The following is an 18,469-nucleotide window of genomic DNA, read 5'->3' as shown; positions in this document are numbered from 1 at the left end:
GAGTATAACACCGAAAATAAACATATCATAAGCACATCAACATTTAATTTGACATTTTGATACAATTTTCCGTTGTTCCGTAGCAACGCATGGGTTCTTTTGCTAGTAATGATAGTTTCCGGCTATGTCGAGGCCGGGCTAATTGATCTCAGGACATCAACCAAACATGTCCATACTCACATTCACATCGGATTTTATTAAGTCAGTCTTGAGACTCTTCTTCTTTCTCGGTTGAAATGGCAAATAATTAATTCTTTAATACTTCTTCCGTTTTATAATTTCTTGTCTCAAATTTGTCCAAAAATAAATGTATCTATTCCTAAAAAGTGTCTAGATACATGTAACATTTCGACAAGAATTATGTAACGGAAGAAGTAGTAGAAAAAAGATCGTCAGTTTATCACAAGAAAGAATTATGCAAATTTGAACTAAAATCATGGCAATTATTTAAGGAAGGGGGGAGTAGCAGAAAAGAGATCGTCAGACGCAAATAGCAATCTACGGAGTACAATCGATGTTGGGCTTTGATACTGTTCACCGTCAAGGGCTAAGTTTTGAGCAGGATTGCACGCGGCACCCGTTGCACCGCCATGTTCTGTGTGGCCTCAACCACGTGCTTATCGTGAACAACGCGGCCAGTCAACCCGCGACTTTTGAGCAGATCGTCGAAATCAGCGGTTGTAACTTCATGCGCAGCGGCATGGTGTGGGACGGTAGCAGAGATTTTTTTTTTTGACACGGGACGGTAGCAGAGATACGTGTGCACAAAACGTAGGAATCGTCGGATGCGATCAAAACATGCATTATGCGTAGGAGTACATATGCTCTACGCAAACAAACTGCTACCCGGATCAGGTACGCCTGACCACAGCGTCCAAATCGCAGGACAGATTGCCCCGTCAGCCACAGCTCACGTTCTCGGGTGGTCGGCGCCGCGATGGTAGGATCGGTGTCCATCCGGCGACCACGGCCTGGCCTACGTGTCCGCCAGCTGAGCCACCCACCCGCGCAGAAGAAAGGCCAGACAAACGCCAGCGACAAGATGACAGGACGCATCACGCATGGATCCCAACGCCAACGGCCGGCCAGAATGGGCAACAAGTTCCCGGCTTCCCGACGCCTGCTCCCCATTCAAAAACCCACGAGTCGCAAAGCCCAAACCGGGCAGCAATTCAAAGTCCCCACCACTTTCCGCTTCAGCCAACCGCGGGAGAGGAGTCCGCCGTCGTCTAGTCTCGTCTCCCTCGCCGCCGCACGTAACCGCCCCGGTCCCTCCCCCGCACGTCACGCGCGCGGTCCCGCCCCCGGTCACAAATTAACCGCCCTTCCAAATCAAATCAAATGGCCCCGCCTACGCACCACCACCGGCATCTTCTTCGTCTCCCGACCGTCCTCGTCTTCATCCTCCTCTTCGTTGCCCGGATGGAGCCCGCCGCGGGAGACACCGACGCCGAGGAGGGACGTTCTTCTTCCCGCGCGCTGCTGGGGCTTCTCCAGCGGGTGCAGTCGGGGGCGCTGCGCGCGCTGGGCCCGGCCAACTTCGACCCCAAGCTCTACGTCGACCTGCCCCTCGCCGCCGACCGCGCAGCCGCGGAGGCCGCGCTCGCCTCGGCGTCGGCGTCGCGGGAGGCCATGGAGGCGTACCTGGCCCGCTACTTCGCGGCGGCGGGGTCCGACCTCGTGGCCGTCGACCCGCCGGACTTCGAGCCCGAGCCGCGGGGGTTCCTGCCGCGGGTGGTCGGGCCGGGCGGCGAGGCGCGGGCGTGGGCGCTCGAGGTGCACGCGCTGTGGAAGGACCTGGCGCGGGAGGTGGCGCCGGACGTCGCCGTGCGGCCGGGGCGCCACACGCTGCTGCCGCTGCCCCGCAGGGTCGTCGTGCCGGGGTCCAGGTTCCGGGAGGTTTACTACTGGGACTCCTACTGGGTCATCAGGTCCGTCCGTCGCCTCATTCCACCTCTGCCCTCTTCCATTATTGGTCTGCTCGCGGGTACTTTACGCACGTTTCCTCCTCACGGGCGCCGGAAATCCCGAGCTAGATCACGTACTGTCCTTCGACACGAAGCAATTATCGATGAATCCGGGGTGGGCTCTCACACACGAGCGTACCACACGTGTCCTTCCACTTGTGTTCGGTAATAAAGCAGCTGTGTCTGACGGTTCGTCCCAAATTGCACGCACTTATTTTAGGCTTGTCGCGTATCTAGATGTCGCCTTCTGCATACTGGAGTAGTTTTGCTCGCCGGCCGACCGGGCCCGCCACTTTTTTGTGGACGGCGGCTTTGACCATTCGATATTGGCAATGCCTAGGCTGATCCGTCCTCGATTCCTGCTGTCATTCGATGTTTATCAAGGGAGACTGTCATATACAGTTACGTGTACCGATAGTATTTCTTCTCTATGATTTTTTTTATTTCTAATGTGTGTTTTGTGGCTTTGATGCATGCAGAGGCTTGCTTGTGAGCAAAATGTACGACACGGCGAAGGATATCGTGCTTAACCTTGTATTCCTTGTGGAGAAATATGGTTTTGTTCTCAACGGTGCTAGATCGTACTATACTAATCGAAGGTCAGCTGGACTTGGTTTAATAAAAAAATATAATACCAATATTGATTCCCAATGAAGGACATAAAAAATGTTCATGCAATCTATGGCTTTTTTAGAAATTGTAGCAATCTGTGGCTATGTCATCTAAATCTTCTAGCTTTCGCTGCGCAGCCAACCACCACTTTTAAGCTCGATGGTTTTAGAAATATACACGGCAACAGGTGATTTGGGCTTTGTGAGGAGAGTATTCCCCTCTCTTCTGAAAGAGCATAGCTTCTGGACATCAGGTAACAGACGATAAAAGGCGCTAATTTTTTCAGCATACCTTTTTACAACTTCACACTATTAAGAATCATCTCTCTTCGCTGTGTTTCTGTTATGCAGAGCTACATAACGTGGCAATAATGGACAGTCATGGACTGGTACACAACTTGAGTCGTTACCAAGCTATGTGGAACAAACCTAGGCCAGAAAGTGCAACAATTGTAAAGTCGTTAACTTTGTTATGTTGTTCACCATGCCGATAGCAGTGGATGTCTTACCATGTCAAGGATGAACTAACTATTGTATGTGCTGTTTTTAGGATGAGGAACTGGCTTCAAAGCTTACTTCTACATCCGCCAAGGAAAAGTTGTACCACGAGATTGCTTCAGCAGCTGAATCAGGATGGGATTTTAGCTCTCGATGGATGAGGTTCGACTGTTCAATAACTCACCAGTTATCAACAAAGCGAAAGAGTGATGATTCTTCCTTTGATTAAGAGATGTCCTTCCAAAATAAGACACTGGGAACTCTATGGGTACCGATTTCATAATGTGTACCATGTTTTGTTTCTAATGATTTCACTTTTTGGTTGAACAGCAATTCTACTGACATGACAACATTGGTGACAACTTTCATTATACCTGTGGACTTAAACACATTCATATGCAAGGTAAGGTATGGAGCTTGGCATTATATGATTGATTGATCTAAGATTTAGTGTGGTTTTGATGAGTCGGATTCAGTAAGCCATTAGGACGCTTGTTGGGAAATAAGTTCTAGCTGTTTCAAATCAGTAATGTTCATTGATGTGACATGGTCCTTACCTTTTATACACAAAATGCAGATGGAAAGGGATATAGCGGTCTTTGCTAAACTCATCGGAGAGAATGCAACTGCAGAAATTTTTTCAGAGGCATCAAAAGCACGCCATAAGGCAATTGAGTCTATTTTATGGAACTCTGAGATGGAACAGTGGCTTGACTACTGGCTTCCTACTGATGGAAACTGCCAGGTGATCACAAAGGAAGCAGCTTGATCTCTTATCATCTGATGTGACTGGTGCACACTTCTGTTGGAATTAATTTAATAATATTATTATTTTGTTCCAGGGAATCTACCAGTGGGAATCAAAGTCACAGAACCGCAACATCTTTGCTTCTAACTTCATACCGTTGTGGTTAAATGCACATAATTCAGGTGCGTCCTGTATGTGGTGTCTCCCTGTGTTTTTTCTTCTTCTAATATCTAGTTGCATGTTAGTCACAACTCATGTCTTGTTCTATGTGTGCTAATCTGAGAATCTGGTGAAATGAACTTATTGCTATCAAATGGTCATATAGACTGTAAAGTCTCTGTAGGCAATTATCTGCCAACATGTTTGTCATAAGAGGGTGCACCCCCACCTAGATCATACTGATACATATGGGCATATTTTTTTGGATTCGTTCTCTCTACCATAATGTTTTGCTTTAAGATCTAGAGAGAAAAACGAGAACAAGTTTTTTAGAGGAAAATATTCCTAAACGCTCCTGTATATATGGTATACCTTTTTGGTGCAAATAAGTACTACTCTACAGCCTTAGATAAGCTAATATCATCCGCTTCAACTGCCAACCTTGCATTGCCACAACTTAATGAACCATTCTTAGTATTAGAATAACAACTATTGTGCAACTCTTGCTTTTCTGAATATTTAGCCCTCTATTGCACTCGATTGAGTATTTTTGTCTTATTTTGAGCAAATTGCTGTATGGAACTTAACCAGGTTTTGCACGATTTTTCGACGAAGCAAAATCCATGAGAGTCATGAGAAGCCTCTGGACGTCAGGATTGGTCCATCCAGCAGGAATAGCAACTTCTGTATCAAATACAGGGCAGCAATGGTTAGTTTCCTGAAAAGGACACTTGGAGATGGTAAAACTCTACCTAGTGCAACTTTGCACAGGTAATTATTTAGCTTCCCTTTTTTTAAACAAGAGTTCTGATAATTAAACAGGGATTTCCCAAATGGATGGGCACCGTTGCAGCATCTGATAGTTGAGGGATTGCTGAACTCTGGTTCAGCAGAGGCAAAGAAGTTTGCTGAGGACATTGCCACGAGATGGGTGAGAACAAACTACGCAGCTTATAAATCAACCGGCGCGATGCATGAGAAGTACGATGTGGAGGCCTGTGGAAAATCTGGAGGTGGCGGTGAATACAAACCCCAGGTATTGGGATTGTATGTTACAAATGGAAGTGAAAAAAACCTTCTGTTTGTGTTCATGCAGCATCTTTGTGCTTCTTGATAAATGACTAAGCTTACACAATTTGCACACCAATAGCCTCAGTTCTAATCTTAGTCCTATCATCCAACTAGCATCTGAGGTTCTGATTGAGATCTCATGGGCATCGATTGTTTTGCAGACTGGTTTTGGTTGGTCCAATGGTGTGATATTGTCATTCTTGGACGAATTCGGGTGGCCTGAGGACAAGGAAATAGGGTGCTCATCCTGATGGGATCAAGCGAGCCACCTTTATCTCCTTAAGCAACTGTTAATTAAGCACTTTATTAATCGTGTGCCTAGTGTAGTCTTTATGATGCAAAATGTGCAGTTACTTCCTCTCTGTTGTTACTAATATCTTAGTATCGTGTACTAAAATCACGATGTTCATTGTAAAAACAGAAATATCAATATATTATCATGATTTTTTCATACTGTCATAGTTTGTAAGCATTTAGTTATCACTAATATAAAACAAATGCTCCGTGTTTCATAGTTGTGGCGGAGAACGGGATATAGCTTCGAAGGGTCCGTATGTGGAATCAACAGGAACCTTTCTATTCCCCACAAAAAATAAAATGGGATAACCTTTCTACATATTTTTATCGAAAAGGAGGGCACGTCCCCGGCCTCTGCAAAACAAAGAGAATATATGGCCCTTGCAAATTTAAAACCTTTATAAAAATCAATGTGATCCCACCATGCGCACGAACAAAGAAAACATGGAATTTAAAGAGAAATAACAAAATGGTCTTAGGTAACATAATATGACCATGGTTTTAAATAAATACATCTGTTGTGGAATCCGGAGGTTTGGCTCTTGGGATCCATGTATCCCATTATTTTCAAAGATAAAAACCATACGTTCTTTTTGACTGAATGAAGAACCATATGTTGATGTCGACCATTTTGAAAACATTCCCATGCGAACTTGTACAATCTTTAAAATTTCATGAAGAAATGTTTTCATTTGGAAGCTATATATGTACTATTCATGGAATCTCTTTGGATTATAAGAATTCAAAAACACAGGAATAAGAAAAATGTAGGATTGGTATACCATGGCATACTGAGAAGTGGGAATACTATAGGAATTGAAAACATAAGAATTGCTTGAAAGGAGTGTTTGGTTGCTAGATAGGAAAAATACATGGATTTTGAGATTAGATGGAGTAAAAGAGGAACGAGATAGGGAGAAAATGGATTGGAACTTTCGTACGAAAGTTTCCATGAGGTTAGACTTAGACCTCATGCTTGGATTCCTCCAAAATTTGAAGGAAAAATTCAATAGGAAAAATACATGGATTTTGAGATTAGATGGAGTAAAAGAGGAAAGAGATAGGGAGAAAATGGATTGGAACTTTCGTACGAAAGTTTCCATGAGGTTAGACTTAGACCTCATGCTTGGATTCCTCCAAAAATTGAAGGGAAAATTCATATCCTATTAAATTTGTTTGGTGTAAATCCTATGATCCAAGTGACATGCATATGAGTTATTCCTTAGGATTCAAATCTTATTTTTTTTCTCTCCAAAATTCCTATGATCCAAATAGGCATACCGCCGAGCTCCTTTAGGCGGTAGGTGCCCCGTCCAAACTAACTTTACATTCCCCGCCCCAATATCGCTTCACATATAGCCCAGTAGAAGCCCTTCCTTTTCTTATCGAAAGCTTTTGTCACACATCTTAGAAACCCTTCAATTTAAAGGATTTTCCTGTAAATGTTGGATTGTTTCAATCATTAGGAATTTTTCTATGCGGTTCATTTGGTTTATAGGATTGAATCTTATAGGACTTTTTCATAGGATTCATTTGTGCTACATTACATAGGAAACTTTCCATCCACTCAACCCTTTTCACTACTAGGATCCTAATCTTTTCCGAGGGCTGTACCATCGGGTATGTATGATAACTCTCGGATTTCTAGTAGTGTTTGGAGATAATGCTTTGTTTTTCCCATGGTTCAAGCAGTCCTCTTTTGAGTAAGAAGATGTTCATTGGAATTTTATAGAGTTCGAATCATTAGGAATTTTCCCGGTGTGGCCGTTTGATAGGATTGGAGGATTAATTTGCAATACACCTCTTGGGAAGAATAATTCATTTTTCCTCCGGCTCGATTAAACAAACTTTGGTGCAACAAACCCTGCGGGAATCAAGTGGGCATCACATTACAATCATGCGTTTATCCTATTCTACATTTTCCAATCTTGCGAATTAAAAAGGCCCTCAAGCAAAATTTGGTGCAAACAAACCCCGTAGGAATCAAGTAAGCATGACGTTATAATCCCTTTTTTTCTTCTATTTCTACATTTTTTTCAATCCGTTGAATAAAAAAAGCCTTCTAATGTTTCAGAGCAGTCGTGAAGTAGACAGGCCTAGAACCGTTGACTCACTTCAAAGGTTTTCTTGTGAGTCGCTGAAGTGATTTTGGTACCACCAATACAGAAACACATGAAAATTTATTTTATGTTGCCCAAACATGAATAAAATTCCAGATAACCCGCTGATGGATTAACCCTATCGGCAACCGGATGAACTTGGTGGCCAAGCCAACTTGTGAGAGACCTAAGGAGCTGCTAGACTCTTGTTTATGTAGACTAAACATGGATTTCACGAACACAAGGGTTTCTTCTGCAAATATACATGTACCTCGTCCTAACCGCCATCTGATTTCAGCTGCTTGCCTCCCATCAAACGGTGGGTTAGGGCAACTCGACCGAGGAGACCCATTTTCGGTCCGTTTTGTGGTCGTTTTTGTCCGTTTGGGTCGCGGTCCGGACAGGCTAAAGGACTTTGTCCGTTTGGGTCTGCCAGTGCCCCTAACGATGCCACCCATTTTTTTTTAGGAACAGAGTACAAACGCAGACGCTCGTAAAACGCGCGTACACTCACCCCTAAGAATGCACACACGCACACCCTATCCAAGACTGAGCCGGCAGATTTTGAGAGATTGATGAAGTCACCGCAGACGCCTCGCTGTTGACGGGTACGTCACCCACCACACTTTCACTACTTGATGCCACCCATTTAGTCCGTTTTATTGATCATAGACATGCGGATCACATGTGGAAAAAGAGCAAAAAAAGGACAAATGCAGTGCAAACGTGATGTCCGTCCTGACCCATTTCAATCCAATTTTGAGATGAAAATGGCTCGCGGCGGACCGAAATCCGGACGCCACCGGTCCCCCCGCTGCGGTGCGGTCGGACCCAAATGCGACTCCCCGCTAGAGTTGGCCTCACTAGCATGCTCTCAAACTCTCGTACAGTGAGTCGGTCAGCTCTGAACGCCGCCCTTTCCGGAAAAAAAACACACTGAACGCCGCCGCGAAAGAAGGAGCGAGACATGGCGGCCGCACTGCTGCCGGAAACGGCGCCGAGGCTGCTGACGCCGGAGGTTCTCCGCACGGCGGCCAAACAGTCCCAGGGCATCCACCTCGTTCCCATCTCTCTCCGCCGCGCCATCAAGCGCTACCTGCGTGGTAACGCCCCTCCCCTCCTCGCCTACAACCTGCTCGACGAATTGCTCACTTGAGCGCCTAACACCGTGCTTGCGCAGATCAGGACAAGACTCATATGCACCGAAAGGTGCTTATGCTCTCGTCGTCCTTCGAGCGTGCCAAGGGCACCGGTGCCGAGCTGACCGCGGCTGCCACCCGTGGCGCGCTCCTCGATGATCCCCACGCACCCGCTGGTGCCGAGCAGCGGACCGCGCGGTGGAAGGTTCAGTCTTCCTACGGTGACACCGGCCTTCAGTACCGTGAGGATGAGACAGTCGCTTATGTTGCCTCCCGCATGCCTGCTATCTATGCCGCATGTCACCGCGTGCTCCGTGAGGTCGAAGAGCACCATCGCCTGTTTTTGTTGTCGCTAATGAGTTAAATGTCATATGCTGGGATGTTTTCAATTTTTCATGGACTGGCCTCGCTTTGCAGGTCCGTCGGCGGTCACCAGACTTTGCACCTAAGAAGGTGTTGGACTTTGGAGCGGGGCCGAGTTCAGCACTATGGTGCGTATGACCTAGTTGATATATATTACTAAGACTTTCGTTTTATACAACCTTAATCTTGCTACAAGAATGCAGGGCGATGAGGGCAGTGTGGCCGAAGTCCATAGAGAGGGTTAATTTGGTGGAGCCCTCCAAAGAAATGCAGAGAGCAGGACAGACCCTTCTTGACAGTAAGATGATCTCTCTTTCTCTCTCTCTATAAATGGCACAATGCATATCCGGAGAAGTGATTGATGGTTTCAGGTAGCATTCAGTTTAAGTTGCGAGTATGTGAAAACCTGGTTTAATAATTTACCATGCAATGTAATAACATAACCTCATTGATGGATCCACCAACCATATCCAGTTACTTTAAACTTTGAAATTTAAATTCATTGTTGTGCCCAGATAATAACTTGGATTAGTATTTAGTGGTCTTCGCTTGCAATTGCCATGGTGACGCTTTACATGGCAAACACTGAAAGTTGTCGATTGTCTTGTTAATGCTTTTGTAATTTACATTTGTGAACTTTCATAAATGTTGGTTATAATGTTTTCATTGCAAGTGCTTATAACTTCACTGATAAATCTATCTACACTGTTTACTCTTCAAATGTTTATAGATTTGAAGGGCTTGCCACTTATCCACAGCTATGATAGCATCCAAGAGTTGAACCGCACCATTGAAAAACATGAGCGGGGCCATGACCTTGTGATATCAGTAAGTTAGTTGACTTCTTTTCTCGTGCAATGTTTTATAATATTGGTTTAACGGACGTCGCAGTTGAGGAACTACTTCTGATCACGCTGCTATTACTGAATTGTTTTCTGTTACAATTCCTTATTTCTCAACCTTAATAGAATATTTTTGCTCAATGTCTAGTCTTATGCGCTTGGGGAGATTCCTTCTTTGAGCGACCGTATAACAATCGTGAGGCAGCTTTGGGACCTAACAAAAGATGTTTTGGTATAATGATTCCTCCTATGTGTGCGCTTGCTTTTGGGGATGTTCTTTTGACTCTTGTATCTGATAAAAGTAATCATTTTTAGGTTCTGTTAGAGCCTGGAACTCCTCAAGGATCAAAGATTATAAGCCAAATGCGCTCATATATCCTTTGGATGGAAAAGAGAGTATGCACCATTAAGATCCTTGACATCATCCCTGGCTATGTAGCATTTGATTTACATAATATTTGTGCTTTGCAGAAGTGCCGCAAAAGCGAAAAATCCACAGGTGGTGCTCCAAGTAAAACAAAGAACATTGTTCATCAAGAAGCTTTGTTGAAAAATGGTGCCTTCGTGGTTGCCCCGGTGAGTTTAAACTGCAAATGCTCCAATCATTTAGTTTGTGTTCCAGAGTAAAACTAATGTCGTACTCCATATCAGTGTCCTCATGATGGTCGGTGTCCATTGGAGAATTCAGATAAATACTGCCATTTTGTTCAGAGATTGGAAAGGACGTCGTCACAGCGTATCTACAAGGTTCCTTTTCGTTTTCACCCATTCCATTACCTTTCTTTCATGCTGTATGCTATATCTATTTTTTTTTTAGAATGCACTTTTGTCAGTCAGTTGAGAAATTTTGCATACCATACATCTGATGAGAATCACTAGAGGTAGTATTGAGCAATGTCACAATTATATATTAGTCTATGATTAAAAGTGTTATACGGAACATGAGTTGCATGATTGATTGATTATTGCTGCATGTAGGATAAGCTTCAATGCTCTTCCTAAATTGTGCTGATCTTAAATCAGTACTTCCTCCATTCCATAATTCTTGTCTCAAATTTGTCCAAAAATGGATGTATCTATAATCTATTCCTAAAAAGCGTCTAGATACATGTAATATTTCGACAAGAATTATGGAACGGAGGGAGTACTTTAAGAAGTGGATTGTTGCAACTTGCAAATCATATCTTAGTATGCTTTAGAAGTTGTTCTTTTGACTTTTGAGGAGCTCACTGGAGAACTTCCTTTCTCAAGGTCTGTAAGATCTGCAATATTTTACACCTCTTAACAAGTATCTGCTTCATAATTATTAGGCTTTAAAATTCCCCTTTTTGTGTTTACTGCAGAGGTCAAAAGGTGTCCCTTTGCGTGGTTTTGAGGATGAGAAGTTCTGTTATGTTGCTTTAAGAAGGGGCAAACGACCAGAGTAAGGGCTTGTGACTTTGAACCCACCTTTATCCAATCACCACTAACTCTGTACACTCGTATGTTCCTGCAAGCTGAACTTAACGATAATTCCTTCTCATCTCTGAACTAGGGAAGCTTGGCCACTTGATGGCATGAAATTTGATACTCTTAAAGAACGTCATGCCAAGAGAAACCCAGAAGATCTTATCATCGACTATGGTATCATTTATTCATTATTACTATTCTAGTCCTATCTTATATGAGTATTTTTAAAATCGTGCATACTTGTTCCTTTTGCTCAGAGGAACAATTTCCAAGTGAGGAAGATGAAGAAACTCTTGCTGGCCATGAGGACAGTTTGGTCCCATACACTTCTGACACACAAGAATTAAGCTTATTCCATGAGAGCAGAGAGGAGGAAGATGAACCCATCCGTGCTGATCTTGGAGGAGGTTGGGGCCGGATAATATACAGCCCCATTCGAAGAGGAAGGCAAGTACAGATGGATGTATGCCGCGCCACCAAACGGGATGCATCTGAGGGTGCGTTTGAACGTGTAGTGGTCACTCAAAGCAAGAACCCTGCCTTGCATCTCCAGGCCCGAAGGTCACTTTGGGGCGACCTCTGGCCATTTTGAGCTACATATTCCTAAGTTTGGTCACAGCGATTGTTTTATGGGAGCTCCTAATCTGTTCAGCAGCGGACTTGCTTGGTAAAAGTGCGAATGTTGCATTTGTGGTTGTGCTGTGAGGGCTAGACTTTTGCTTATCATAGATTATCTGTTATGGAGATAATCGGCAAAACTTCATCTCAGATTGTCGACATCAAGGACATGCCTGAGGACTTGGATCCCCTGACTTAAAAGTCACAGGTGAGGCCGGGTCCACATGTCAGTGACCATGAACTTCTGCATTTTCTGCCAAACGAGCTGATTGTATAATGACAACCAGCAGTGCTCATAACGTTCAGTTTTTATGATTAAATTAAATTTGTATGAATTTTGTTAATACATGATCGGAGCTGAAATGTACGTAATGACTCGCTATGCCATTCAACAACGTATGTTCTGATCATAACGTTATTTGAAGGGTGGCACGTTGGCTGCAACTGTGCCGAACCACCGACCAATTTCGTTTGATTTGTAAAGAAGAGCAACTAATGAGCATGTCATTTAGTGGGTTTCAAGTAATCTACTTACGGAAATTTTTTACCAGGCTGCAATCCTGCGAGTCATTTAAAGATAATTTAAATCAAAACCAAGCAAGCAATTATTTAAGGGAAAAGAAAATCCTTCGAGTCCAAACTAAATTGCGCAGGAGGCAAGAACCAAGCAATTATTTAATGCATGTTTTTCTTTTCTTTCAAAAGGATGATAACCATGGCCTAATGAATGTTGTTGTATCCCTGCTTTGTGGATTATCAAGGCGGATTATTTGTTAGTGGCAGATGAAATTCCAACGAGATTCAGGCTTCAGGCCCTTCTTTCTCTCTGGTATCTGATTGCTCGTCCTCATGATTTTTTTTTCCTCATCCACTATGTTATAACGAAATACAACAGGCTCATCCTCATAATATATGTGCCCGCTAGGTTTTGTGGAATTTTTTTATGTGAAGTTATCACTTAACACCATGCCCAAAATCCAAGTTTCAAATGGCAAAAATTGTATGCTCTCGAGTGCGAAAACAAATCCTGAAAACACGACTGCAGTATTTTTTTTATGCGGAGTACTCCTTACTTCCTTATCCTCTTCCAGGTCTTCCTTTTTCCTCGTTGCCTCTCTAGTCTCGACGGCTACGGCGACACGACACCGAGAGTCCATCTCCACCGCCGCCAAGTGACGGCTCGGCCCCTACTTCCTCCCGGTTTCAGTTCTCCCGAGTTCTCGCGCATCATCGTCGCTGCCCAACCACTCCGCCGGTGCCCTCACCGAAGCACGACACCTCCAAGGTCTCCTTCCTCCCTCCTGCCCCCTTCCCTCTCTACCGGACTGCACTGGAGCGGAGAACCCTAGCTTGCTTCGCGAGCGATGCAATTTGGTAGCTCGTAGTTGGGGTCTAACGGCCCATGTTGTTTGATGCTTGCAGAGGGCTCAGGTTCCACGCCTGTTGATCACGGAGGAAAGAGGTAGGGATCAGGGAATGGGAAGCGTTGAGAAGTTCAGGTTCTGCATTGATCGGGGCGGCACGTTCACCGATATCTACGCCGAAGTCCCCGGGAGGACTGAAGGCTATGTCATGAAGCTTCTCTCCGTCGACCCGTCCAACTACGACGATGCTCCCATCGAGGGGATCAGGAGGATCCTAGAGGAGTTTTCCGGCGAGAAGATCCCCCGGTCGTCCAAGATTCCGAACGGTATGATAGATTGGATCCGGATGGGTACCACGGTTGCCACAAATGCGCTGCTCGAGAGGAAGGGCGAGAGGATCGCGCTCTGTGTCACCCGAGGCTTCAGGGACTTGCTTCAGATTGGTAACCAGGCCCGACCAAACATATTCGACCTCAAGGTCTTGAAGCCTTCGAATCTGTACGAGGAGGTGGTTGAGGTCGATGAGCGGGTTGAACTGGTTCTTGACGGTGAGAGGGATGATTCGTCTGTTGAAGGGATCTCAGGGGAATTGGTCAGGGTGGGGAAGCCAGTTGATGTAGAAGCATTGAAGCCTTTACTGAAAGGTTTGCTTGATAAGGGTATAAGGTGTTTGGCAGTGGTGTTGATGCATTCGTATACATATCCCCATCACGAGCTCCTCATTGAGAAATTATCCCTCGAAATGGGATTCAAGCATGTATCTTTGTCTTCATCATTGACACCGATGGTCCGTGCAGTACCCCGGGGCCTTACAGCCAGTGTGGATGCTTACCTAACACCAGTAATCAAAGAGTACTTATCAGCATTCATGTCAAGATTTCAAGAGGGGAATGAACAAGTGAATGTGCTATTTATGCAGTCAGATGGTGGTCTTGCCCCAGAGAGCAGATTCTCTGGGCATAAAGCAGTATTGTCAGGTCCTGCAGGTGGTGTGGTTGGCTACTCGCAGACCTTGTTTGAACTCGAGACATCGAAGCCGCTAATTGGGTTTGACATGGGAGGTACATCTACCGATGTGAGCCGCTATGATGGAAGCTACGAACAAGTTCTTGAGACCCAAATTGCTGGGGCAATCATTCAAGCTCCCCAGCTTGACATAAACACAGTGGCTGCTGGTGGTGGATCGAAGCTTAAGTTTCAGTTTGGGGCTTTCAAGGTTGGCCCAGAATCGGTTGGAGCACACCCTGGTCCAGTTTGCTACAGGAAAGGTGGTGAGCTGGCAATTACTGATGCTAACTTGATATTGGGAACTGTTATTCCTGAGTATTTCCCATCCATATTTGGTCCTAAAGAAAATCTTCCCCTTGATTACAAGGCTACAAGGAAGGCATTTGAGGAGCTTGCTGTTGAGATCAATTCTCACAGGAAGAGTCAGGACCCATTGGTGAGAAGTATGACTATTGAAGAGATTGCTCTTGGGTTTGTCAATGTTGCAAACGAGGCAATGTGTCGACCGATACGCCAGTTAACTGAAATGAAGGGGCATGACACTAAGAACCATGCACTAGCATGCTTTGGTGGTGCAGGACCTCAACATGCATGTGCTATAGCAAGGTCCTTAGGCATGTCTGAGTTACTTATTCATCGTTATTGTGGCATATTAAGTGCATACGGGATGGGCCTTGCTGATGTTATTGAAGATTTGCAAGAACCGTACTCTGCTGTTTATAATGCAGATTCTGCTGCAGAGGCATCTCGAAGAGTAGCTCTTTTGGTAAAACAGGTGAAAGAAAAGCTCGTAGAGCAGGGGTTTGGAGAGGAGAGCATCAGGACCGACTCATACTTGAACTTGAGGTATGAGGGAACTGATACAGCAATTATGGTCAAACAGCCAGATACAGAATCCAGATGTGATTATGCTGACGAGTTTGTTAAACTCTTTGAGCAAGAGTATGGTTTCAAATTGTTACACAGAAAGATACTCATATGTGATGTGAGAGTCCAGGGTGTTGGTGCCACAAACATTTTGCAGCCTCGTGAACTGACACCATTGTCAACCAAACCTGTGCAAGAAAGTTCATGTAAAATATATTTTTCATACGGATGGCAAGAAACTCCACTGTACAAGCTCGAGAATTTGGGTTATGGCCATGTCTTGGAAGGCCCTGTGGTTATTATGAATGGGAATAGTACAGTGATAGTAGAAAAAGACTGCAAGGCTGTCATCACCAAGTATGGTAACATAAATATTAAGATTGGTGCATCTCTGAGCACTGTAGAAATATCAGAAAAAGTAGCTGATGTAGTTCAACTCTCTATCTTTAATCACCGATTCATGGGTATTGCTGAACAGATGGGCCGGACACTGCAAAGAACTTCTATTTCTACAAACATAAAGGAAAGGCTGGATTTCTCTTGTGCTCTATTTGGTTCGGATGGCGGTCTTGTTGCAAATGCCCCTCATGTTCCTGTGCATTTGGGAGCCATGTCTAGCACTGTGTGCTGGCAGCTTAGCTATTGGGGTGACAACCTGCATGAGGGTGATGTTCTTGTAACGAACCATCCATGTTCTGGGGGTAGCCATCTGCCAGATATCACAGTTGTCACACCAGTGTTTAATGATGGTAAGCTGATCTTTTTTGTTGCTAGTAGAGGTCACCATGCAGAGATCGGTGGTATCACGCCCGGAAGCATGCCTCCTTTCTCAAAATGCATCTGGGAGGAAGGTGCTGCCATCAAAGCGTTTAAACTTGTGGAAAGAGGTGTTTTTCAAGAGGAAGGAATAGTTCGCTTGCTGCAGTCACCCTGCTCCGATGAGCTTACCGATCATAAGATTCCAGGAACACGTAAGATTGAAGATAATCTTTCTGACCTCCGTGCTCAGGTGGCAGCAAACCAGCGAGGCATAACACTTATCAAAGAACTGATAAATCAGTATGGCTTGATCACTGTGCAATCTTATATGAGCCATGTCCAAAAGAATGCTGAGGTAGCTGTGAGAGAGATGCTGAAGGTGGTTGCATCTAGAGTTGAAAAGGAGACAGGGTCTTGTGTTATTGAAGATGAAGATTATATGGATGATGGCTCTGTTCTCCATTTGAAGCTCACTCTTGATTCTCGTCAAGGTGAGGCTACCTTTAATTTTGAGGGTACCAGTCCTGAGGTGTACGGTAACTGGAATGCTCCTGAAGCGGTAACAGCAGCTGCTGTCATATATTGCCTTCGATGCTTGGTGGATGTAGATATACCCTTAAATCAAGGTTGCCTAGCTCCTGTGAAGATCATCATTCCTAAAGGCTCTTTCCTTTCACCAAGCGACAAGGCTGCTGTAGTTGGCGGCAATGTGTTAACTTCTCAGAGAGTGACAGACATTGTCCTAATGGCGTTCCAAGCCTGTGCCTGCTCTCAGGGCTGCATGAACAATTTGACCTTCGGAGATGACACTTTTGGCTACTATGAGACTATAGGAGGTGGTTGTGGAGGAGGGCCAAGCTGGGATGGTACAAGTGGTGTTCAGTGTCACATGACAAACACGAGGATGACTGACCCAGAGATCTTTGAGCAGCGGTACCCTGTTCTCTTGCACAGATTTAGCATCAGAGAGAGCAGCGGAGGTTCTGGTTTCCACAGAGGCGGTGATGGCCTTGTAAGAGAGATCGAATTCCGACGGCCTGTTGTTGTCAGCATTCTTTCTGAGAGACGTGTGCATGCTCCCAGGGGACTGAAGGGAGGGGAAAATGGAGCTCGTGGCGCAAACTATTTAGTCAAGAAAGATGGTCGCAAAGTTTATCTTGGAGGGAAGAACACTGTCACAGTTAATGCTGGTGAGATTCTTCAGGTTTTCACTCCTGGTGGTGGCGGTTTCGGCTCTCCTTGACGACTTTCTTGTGGAGACTCATCTGCCTTCCTTTTCTTGTATTTGTATTTAGATAGAATAAAACTTGCATAAACTTTATCTGGTGCAGATGCTTCTGAGGCATTAGAACTGAATAAATTATGGTCATTGGTTACTTTGTCCGAATATTCAGTGTTCAGTGTTTTTCTTGCGCTAAACTAATCATATTGTTGACGATGAACTGTGCTGCGTGTTTCCTTCTCTGCATCTTGTTTTCTGGCAAGTATCAATGTATCATCTTAGCTGCACCTGTACTCTATGCCTTTCAGTACATGCAAATTAATCTGTTTCCATTCATTACCTCTGATATCTTAATGCCTTTTCTGCTCGTCACCTTTGGGATGGTACCTTTTTTCAGTTCGGTGATCTTTGAGATTTAATAGCTGCAAATTGCTGTTGTTGTTGGTTAGTGTGCCATATCCACTACTCTCTAAAGCACAAACTAGATTCAACTGTTGAGCAATCGACTTATTCCTAACTAAAAATCAAGAGATTTAGATATAGCAAAGCTGCAACATTTGTTTAGAAGATGTGACTTCCTTTAGGTGATCCTGTCAGATTTTTTTTGGAGGGACTATGATCCATTCAGATGATCAAGAATATAAATGTGTTAACTTGATGCATTGTGCTTCTGTACAACGGTGTTGTTATCCTGCCCAGATGGCCAGATGAGTTGAGAACCGAGCTTGGCTCGGGTCACTTGCTCGGGTTAACTCGATCCCCGGTTGGGGCTACAGCTCTACTGTACAAGAGAGGCCTAAAAAAAAATGGCCAGATGAGTCCCGGAAGCTGGAGGGTAGGCCGTGCAGGAGGAGACACTATCCGCTAATGTATGTCTTAAAATCTCCTCATTTCCACATACTTGGAATTTCGAAGTTGAATTTTGTTTGAAGCACCTGCACAGCTCAGTTGAAAGATACTTCTCACAGCGTTTCCAAATATAAAATGTTCTAACTTTGTCCTGAGTTAAACTTCTCAAAATTTGATCAAAGTTTATAGAAAAATCAACCAATATTAATAACTCTCAATTAGTTTTTTTGTGGATCTCTAAATTAGTTTTATTTGGTCCATCATGATATATATCTTTACGATATACTTATTTGATCTTGTAGATATTAGTACATTTTCCTATACACTTAAAGAAGTTTGACTCAAGACAAAGTTAGAACATCTTGTGTCTAAAAAGAGAGATACTTCCCTATCTTAAATATAAGAAGTTCTATCTTTATTCTAAGTCAAGATTTTTCAAATTTGTTCAAGTCTATAAAAGAATCTACTCCCTCCAGTCGGAATTACTTGTCGAAATATTACATGTATCTAACACTTTTTACACATGGATACATCCGTAT

General features: G+C 44.2%; 3 protein-coding genes across 3 annotated transcripts; all 3 read left to right on the top strand.

Annotated features, from left to right (window-relative positions):
- The first annotated feature begins 1,155 nt into the window (after nt 1-1,155).
- LOC100843476 (probable trehalase) lies at nt 1,156-5,508 on the top strand. The gene is made up of 11 exons (XM_003571931.4): nt 1,156-1,931; nt 2,447-2,566; nt 2,717-2,832; nt 2,930-3,030; nt 3,129-3,238; nt 3,407-3,479; nt 3,654-3,821; nt 3,919-4,006; nt 4,575-4,692; nt 4,806-5,019; nt 5,216-5,508. The coding sequence occupies exons 1-11, from the start codon at nt 1,342-1,344 to the stop codon at nt 5,303-5,305; spliced, it is 1,788 nt and encodes a 595-aa protein (XP_003571979.2). The 5' UTR covers nt 1,156-1,341; the 3' UTR covers nt 5,306-5,508.
- A 2,798-nt stretch (nt 5,509-8,306) lies between these two features.
- Nucleotides 8,307-12,253, top strand: LOC100843174 (probable S-adenosyl-L-methionine-dependent RNA methyltransferase RSM22, mitochondrial). The gene is made up of 12 exons (XM_003571930.4): nt 8,307-8,553; nt 8,631-8,908; nt 9,007-9,080; nt 9,156-9,250; nt 9,683-9,780; nt 9,943-10,026; nt 10,110-10,190; nt 10,266-10,370; nt 10,446-10,541; nt 11,138-11,217; nt 11,329-11,417; nt 11,501-12,253. The coding sequence occupies exons 1-12, from the start codon at nt 8,418-8,420 to the stop codon at nt 11,833-11,835; spliced, it is 1,551 nt and encodes a 516-aa protein (XP_003571978.2). The 5' UTR covers nt 8,307-8,417; the 3' UTR covers nt 11,836-12,253.
- Nucleotides 12,254-12,938: 685 nt separating this feature from the next.
- Nucleotides 12,939-17,301, top strand: LOC104583686 (5-oxoprolinase). The gene is made up of 2 exons (XM_010236619.3): nt 12,939-13,146; nt 13,284-17,301. The coding sequence occupies exon 2, from the start codon at nt 13,338-13,340 to the stop codon at nt 17,100-17,102; it is 3,765 nt and encodes a 1,254-aa protein (XP_010234921.1). The 5' UTR covers nt 12,939-13,146; nt 13,284-13,337; the 3' UTR covers nt 17,103-17,301.
- The last annotated feature ends 1,168 nt before the right edge of the window (nt 17,302-18,469 follow it).

Source organism: Brachypodium distachyon, chromosome 3 (genome assembly GCF_000005505.3).
Source record: "Brachypodium distachyon strain Bd21 chromosome 3, Brachypodium_distachyon_v3.0, whole genome shotgun sequence".
In the NCBI taxonomy this organism is placed as follows: Eukaryota; Viridiplantae; Streptophyta; class Magnoliopsida; order Poales; family Poaceae; genus Brachypodium; species Brachypodium distachyon.
This window is presented reverse-complemented; position numbering and strand designations above follow the sequence as displayed.